This window comes from Macadamia integrifolia, unplaced genomic scaffold (assembly GCF_013358625.1).
Source record: "Macadamia integrifolia cultivar HAES 741 unplaced genomic scaffold, SCU_Mint_v3 scaffold_170A, whole genome shotgun sequence".
NCBI lineage: Eukaryota > Viridiplantae > Streptophyta > Magnoliopsida > Proteales > Proteaceae > Macadamia > Macadamia integrifolia.
In genome coordinates, this window is record NW_024870628.1 from 28,881 (window position 1) to 35,496 (window position 6,616).

At 37.9% G+C, this 6,616-nt stretch overlaps 1 protein-coding gene across 2 annotated transcripts in view; it reads left to right on the forward strand.

The window, feature by feature from the left end:
* The first annotated feature begins 3,569 nt into the window (after positions 1 to 3,569).
* LOC122070996 (pre-mRNA-splicing factor CWC22 homolog) overlaps positions 3,570 to 6,616 on the forward strand; it is a 30,660-nt gene continuing 27,613 nt past the window's right edge. Inside the window, exons 1-3 of one of the 2 annotated variants that reach the window (XM_042635261.1) lie at positions 3,570 to 3,672; positions 3,770 to 3,872; positions 3,973 to 4,268. In XM_042635261.1, coding sequence (XP_042491195.1) covers positions 4,134 to 4,268 — 135 coding nt within the window. In that variant the 5' untranslated portion in view covers positions 3,570 to 3,672; positions 3,770 to 3,872; positions 3,973 to 4,133. The remainder of the gene's footprint in view (positions 3,673 to 3,769; positions 3,873 to 3,972; positions 4,269 to 6,616) is intronic. The other variant, XR_006138028.1, reaches the window with a different exon arrangement.

Sequence of the window (6,616 nt, forward strand, 5' to 3'; positions counted from 1 at the left end):
AAATATATACACTTGAGAAAAGCTCATATTGACTGGAAGTTGGAACACATTCAGCTATATGAATCTGGTGGAAAATAAGGTGGAGGGGGGAATAGAAAACCATGGTAGGGTTTTACAGGGAATGTTGTGTCTTAAAACCTCCCACTTTCTGATTTTTTAGACCAGTCAGGCCCATAATTAGCTCCAATAACTTATAGTCATAACCAGCCCACATTAAAGTTATAGTCAGGCCCATACGCTGGTCATAACTTAAGGCTTAAGCCCTTGAGGGCCCATGTTACTTCCACATGTGGAGTTACTACATGCTATGAGCTATCTTAGTTACTATTTTTTTTTAATTTCTATTGTGATTCAGTTTCATTTCTTTGTAGTAGACTATTAGTTGTTACTGATTAGTAATGGCATTTAAGAGTCCCTTTTATATTTCTATTTTAGTAACCCCCACACGTGGGAGGGTTATTATTCTTGTAGTTGTTGATTGGTGATTATAAATAAAGAGGAGGGGGCATGTTGCCCACGATTTTGATGTTTGAACAATTGCTTTCTTGTGAGAATCAGTTGCAGGCTCCTAAGTGGTGAAGCGAACCTAGGCTTGGTGGTGATACCAAGTCATATCCCCCCTTCCTTTTCTCAAGCTTCTTCTACTTTACTGTTCTGTCAGTTCCAGTATCCTGTCCTCTTCCTACTTTATCTTGTCACCAGGTAACCTCTGCCCCTTTTGTGGTTTATCCTTACATCTTATTGTGTCCATTTATGAACCTCTTTCTTGCAGGTTTTCCATTCAGTTTTTTCCTGCCAATGGTTTCTGTTTTCCATTCTTTTCTGACTGCGGTTTTGTCTATAGCACATCCAACCATTAGTTGGGCCCCATCTTTTGATGAGTTCTACACTCTTCTTGGGGCTTCCTTCTGCCAGAATTTGGAGTTTGTCTGAATTCCAGATCTTTAAGTTACAGCTACTCTCCTTTACGTTCTGATTTCTGATTTCTAAGGTTTCTTGTTCCTATCCTTATTAATTCCTACATATCTAATCATTGGATCAACCCCATTTTTGGAGCATAAATTCAGCAGGATCTCTAATCTCTTTGACCTGATTTCCAGCCATACCCTAGTGCTGGTTGTCAAGTTATTTTAGTCTTTTGTATTCTGTTCTGTTTGTTCTGTCCTGTGGCTTGCTGTCGATTAATCTATCTACAGGTTAGTGTACTTCATTAATTGATAACTAAAGAACCCGCCAACCGATGAGGCTGAAAAACTGGTCAAATTCTGGCCTAAACCTACTATGGTTGTGGCTAAAAGATCACAAGGTCCAAGGGTTAGATAGGAAGTGATGGAGGTGGACAGAAATCAGAAACTATGTGAAAACAGGAAATTAACAAGATATTGAAATATATAGATTCCCCCCCAAGTTCGAGATCTGGCCATACTGCAATTCTGGAAAGACGTAGTACTATCAGGGAGGAGCGTCATATCCAGATTAGGATTTTAAATCTGATGCTCGGAGGGGATGGAATCTTTAAGAGAAGACTGAGAACATCACCCCACCTAGGGTTACTGTTGATTTACCATTAGCATGCTTCCCACATAGAGAACACAAGTTTCTTCAATAGCCAAAATCATTTGAGAGGGTCTCTCTTCTCTTATGTTCTTAAAATTAAAAGCATGCAGTACAAGAATAGTAAGTCTTAGCTACCAAGTAGCTTACAGCTTAATAAACTGGCAACCCCCTAGGAAATCTAGTTATTTTTTTTTGGTAGAAACCTAGAAGATTTAGTTGCTGTAACACAGAAAGGAAAGTGACAAAACCAAAGTTAAAACTACTAAAGTTGCTAATGGCATAGAAACTAAATATATTACAGAAAGAGGCTATAGCAATGGTAGCTACTAAATAGGTATCCTCCAAGTAAGGCAGCAACATGGGGCCCACGAAATATGTGAAAAATCTCCACCAATGCTGTAGGTTGTTGACCACATTATGAGGGGCAGAATATGGGCTTTAGATGGGTAGTTCAATGGCTTTGTTATGGGCAGACTATGGGCTTAAGTGGTAACATAATATGGGCCTTGGATATTACTAGAGTACGGGCGTATGTATGGGCCTGAATATAACTTAAATTGATGGGCAGAAGAGGGGCTTGGCTGGTTGTAATTTAAATCAATGGGACTAGATAGGGGCGGGGTGATGGCAGGGCTGGCCTTGTTCCTTCTACGCTGGACCTATACTGCATCAGGTAGACTGGAGAGAAAGGCTTGCAGAATTGTCTATCATAGAAAACAGATCAAGTCTCAAGAAATGGCAAAGAGCATCAAATTCATATGAGAGAGTCAAAACAGAATTTTCTAATCGAATAATATGAACTCTATTTAGACAAGAATTCATAAACACGGATTAGTCACTAGTAGTAATAGTGAACAGCTTAATGGTAGAAATAGAAAGCTTAAATCAGCTAGCAGTGGCCTAGGGTTCTTTCTTATTCAAAACTATAGTTTCTCATTTATTCTGTGATTTCCGATCTTTATGAGAACTTCATAGAATAACATCAAGCATGCATTATGAGGTCCACATTTTCTTGTAGAGTCTCTGTGTGTATGCTTTATTTACATTTTTGCGATCAAGGGTCGAAATTTCATTTCATTTCGTTTCGTTTCGGTGGGTTCAGAGACTGAAATTTCGTTTCGTTTTGTTTCGGCCAAAATGGTGTATTTTTTTGTTTGTTTCGGTGGTCAAACGGTCATATGTTGACCTGAAACTTGGTGGGTAACCTATTTTAAGGTTAATAAACATGCTTAGAACATAAAAATGCAAAAATATTAGGATATGACATTGTTTTAGAGTTCCACCTTTGTTTGGCAGCAACCGTCGAACTGTTCTGAAAATTTTACTTGGTTTTGGAAAAAGAATTTTACCTTTCCTAAGCTTGGAATGTGTAGATCTTGTAAGAGTCCAATGGAAGTCAAAATGTGTGATGATGTGGCTAATTAGAGGTTTGTTGGAGTGTTTTTCCTTCAAAATATGCAAATGGTACCGAAACCATCGAGACAAGCGAGACAGAGTCGAAATTTTGACCGAAATACCAAAATTTCGACCGAGATATGGTATTTATAACACATGGAATGTACTGAGACAAGCAAGATACCGAAACGATACCGAAATTTCAGCCAAAATACTGAAATTTTGTACAAATGTTATTTCAGGCCTTATTTAGTTTCAGCCAGAAAAAAAGAAACACCGAAATTCCGAAATTTCAGCGAGATTTCGAACCATGCTTGCGATTAGCTTTATGAATGTAATAAGATATTCAATTCTACAACCTAAGTTAGTTCATGTAAGTTGCTTCAAACAAGTATAATACTAAACATTACTGCTTATTAATCCGCCAATTGTGGGGAGTGTTCTTTGTTATTGACCGAGTTTTGATGTCTTTGGATTTTTTTATTTTTATAAATTTCTTTAGTATTTTTGTTACTGATTATTTAGCTCGTTGATAATGTCAATACAAGATAAGGAAAAACCACATTAATATTTGAACTCCATTTGTGGTAATATTATTGTGGTTTATTCTGTCTAGGTATCTTTGAGCGGTTTCGGGGAATACTTCATGAAGGAGAAATTGACAAGAGGGTCCAGTTCTTAATTGAAGGCCTTTTTGCAATAAGAAAGGCCAAATTTCAGGTATACTCTTGTTGTACATTCTGGTTTCCTATATAAAAAATGGTTTTCAGATGATAAACGAACCATAGATGTTAAATTTGAATTGCTACATTTGTAGGGTTACCCAGCTGTCCGCCCAGAACTGGACCTTGTGGAGCAAGAAGATCAGCTAACTCATGAGTTATCCCTTGATGATGAGATCGATCCACAGATTACTCTAGGTATATTTTGAGATAAAACACCTTTTGATTATAAACTGCTCACTACCTGTGATTACATTTGCCGAAGTTTGCTCTATTGATATATTTATTGTAAATTCAGATATTTTTAAGCCGGATCCAAATTTTCTGGAGAATGAGAAGCGTTTTGAGGAGTTGAAGAAAAATATACTTGGGGAGGATTCGTCAGAGGATGAAGAAGGCTCGGATGAAGGCACAGATGATGAGGATGATGAGGATGATGAAGAAGAGCAAGAAGAACAGATGGAGATAAATGATGAAACAGAGACAAATCTTATAAATCTACGGAGGACTATTTATCTGACAATCATGTCAAGTGTTGATTTCGAGGAGGCTGGTCATAAGTTGTTAAAGATCAAACTAGAGCCAGGGCAAGAGGTGAGTTGTACAAATTCTGCCTGTTGTACTTGCAATATCAATTGAAGGTCCCAACTGGTTAAGAAGTCCCACTATTTTGTCAGTCTTATAGGTTGCTGTTAAACTCATGATGTACATAGGATTGTGCCTTTTTGAAATCTCCATGCATTTTCAATATGATATAATGTAATTTATTGCTTTTGCTATAGTTGTATTTGTGTTTGGTGGCTGCTTTATGCAGATTTATAATCCAGACCTTGACTTACAGTTGGAAATAGGACCTGCTAGTTTGGATTTCCCGGGATACAAGGCAGGTGTTATGCACAATAGAGACTGTAAATAAATCTGAGATCTGTAATTATTAATCGGAGAGAGGAGCGAAAGTTAATTGTATGTTGCTTCCTCCCTCCATCATATTATTTATTAACCAAAGAGTTACAACTTACAACCAAATAAGGTAAGCAGTACTTTTTACAGCAGGAGAATAGAAAATAGAAACATACTTTAATTAGGAAACCAAATAATACTAAAGCAACCTAGTCTAACTCTAAGTTGGGACAAACCCCTCTCCCCCCCCCCCCCCCCCCAAAAAAAAAAAGAAAAAAAAAAAAAAACTCGTGACTCACATCTTAACACTCTCCCTCAAGCTGGAGTATACATATAGCAAAAAAAAGCTCCAGCTTGGACCAACAAGAACTCCAACGAGCATAGAGAGAACCTCAATCAACCATCATAAACCAGCATAAATATCAGCTCAAACAAATCAAATATCAGAGATGAAAAGAATTTCATGTCGAATAAACCAAGCAGAACCATTAGCAGCAAACAAAATAGGCGGTAGCAACAACAACAACATCAAAAGCCCTTCCCATAGAAGGCACTCCAACAAAAGTGTAGCATCCAACAGCTACATCAAAAGCACTTCCCCAAGAACCAACAATAAACTCACGAGCCTGAAACAGAGTATTTCCAAACCAAGTAGTAGCATTAGGTTGTTGGGGAGTAAACAACATTAGGTTGCTGAATATACCATAGTATCGGGTCGCTAAATATGTAATCTTCAAAAGATAAAACTGTTGCTGGGACAAGAGCAGATACAGGGACCCGAGCAGATACTTAACAATAAGTTATCTTCAACTGCAATAATCTTTTTGATTCGAAGAAGCAAAAAGGATTATATTAGTTAGAGAAAATCTACAATCCGACATTTGTTCATCGTTGCCTTATAGGCATTAAGTTTGATCACCCCTAGATCCTTACTATTACTTTGTACACAAAAATTAGCTTTCGACAAAATATAGTCCAATTCCATTCTAAAAGAGAAAGTGGCCCATGGCCACATCAAAAAATTCCCCCTAATCATTAACTTATCAAGTCCTGTTATGTCAGACCAAATACTGTGCACCTCCCATCCCTTCGTGACAACTATTCGTAACCCGACCAGAAGTCCCATTGCCGTTGCATCAGTATCCTATACTATAACTCCCAAGGGTTCGATGTGTGCTACTTGTAGTTGAGCGGATCTAGGGCACTGCAATGTAGATCTAATAACCTGCAATTTGGATAACCTAACCAATCATTCACCTGGGCTATGACATAATCAGGCTTAGGGGTTTGGGCCCCCATAATAACCTTGTTCCTATGTGACTGCAAAAAATAACAGGTTATAATCAACGTGTTAAAAAAAGAAGATAATTCATTAGTAGAAAGATTACAAGAGTTGAAAAAGTACATTATTAAGCTGGGAACCAAAAGAAAAGGGAGTCTATCTAGCTGTAAACCCAAAGGCCCAGCGGCCCAAATTCTCTGAGAAAACTCACAGGAAAAGAAAACATGGTAAGAATTTTCCCGCTCATTGTGACATAGTGATGCAGATACGACTGCCCTTTCTTGGTTGGACCAGCATGACCGGCTTTGGAAGCCAAGAGCCAAGAAGAACCGGTCCAACCCAGGGTTTTGGTCCAACAAGGGTTGGAAATAAAATTAGTAGTTTACTTAGTATTTTATTTCATGCTTTTAGTTTCCAAACTTGAACGCAGGAGTAGGATTTATTTCCTTGCTTTGGTTTCCTTTTATACTTGTTTCCTAATTTAGGCTAGTTTCCATTCCAGTTAAGTTTCTAATTTCATGTTCCTATTTTTCTATATATTGGTTGTAATCGACTGAAGATTGAGAGAGTAATTTGATTATTGAATGAACGTGTTAGTGTGATCCTCCTTTTCCCCCTCTCTACTCTGATTTCCCCTCCCTTCCCTAAGGGTTCTCCATCAACTTGGTATCAGAGCCGAAGGATCCTCCTTCGTTCTCTTCCTTTTTCCCATTCTCTGTTTTCGGCTCTACCGTGACAGAGAACAACCAAAAAAAAAAAA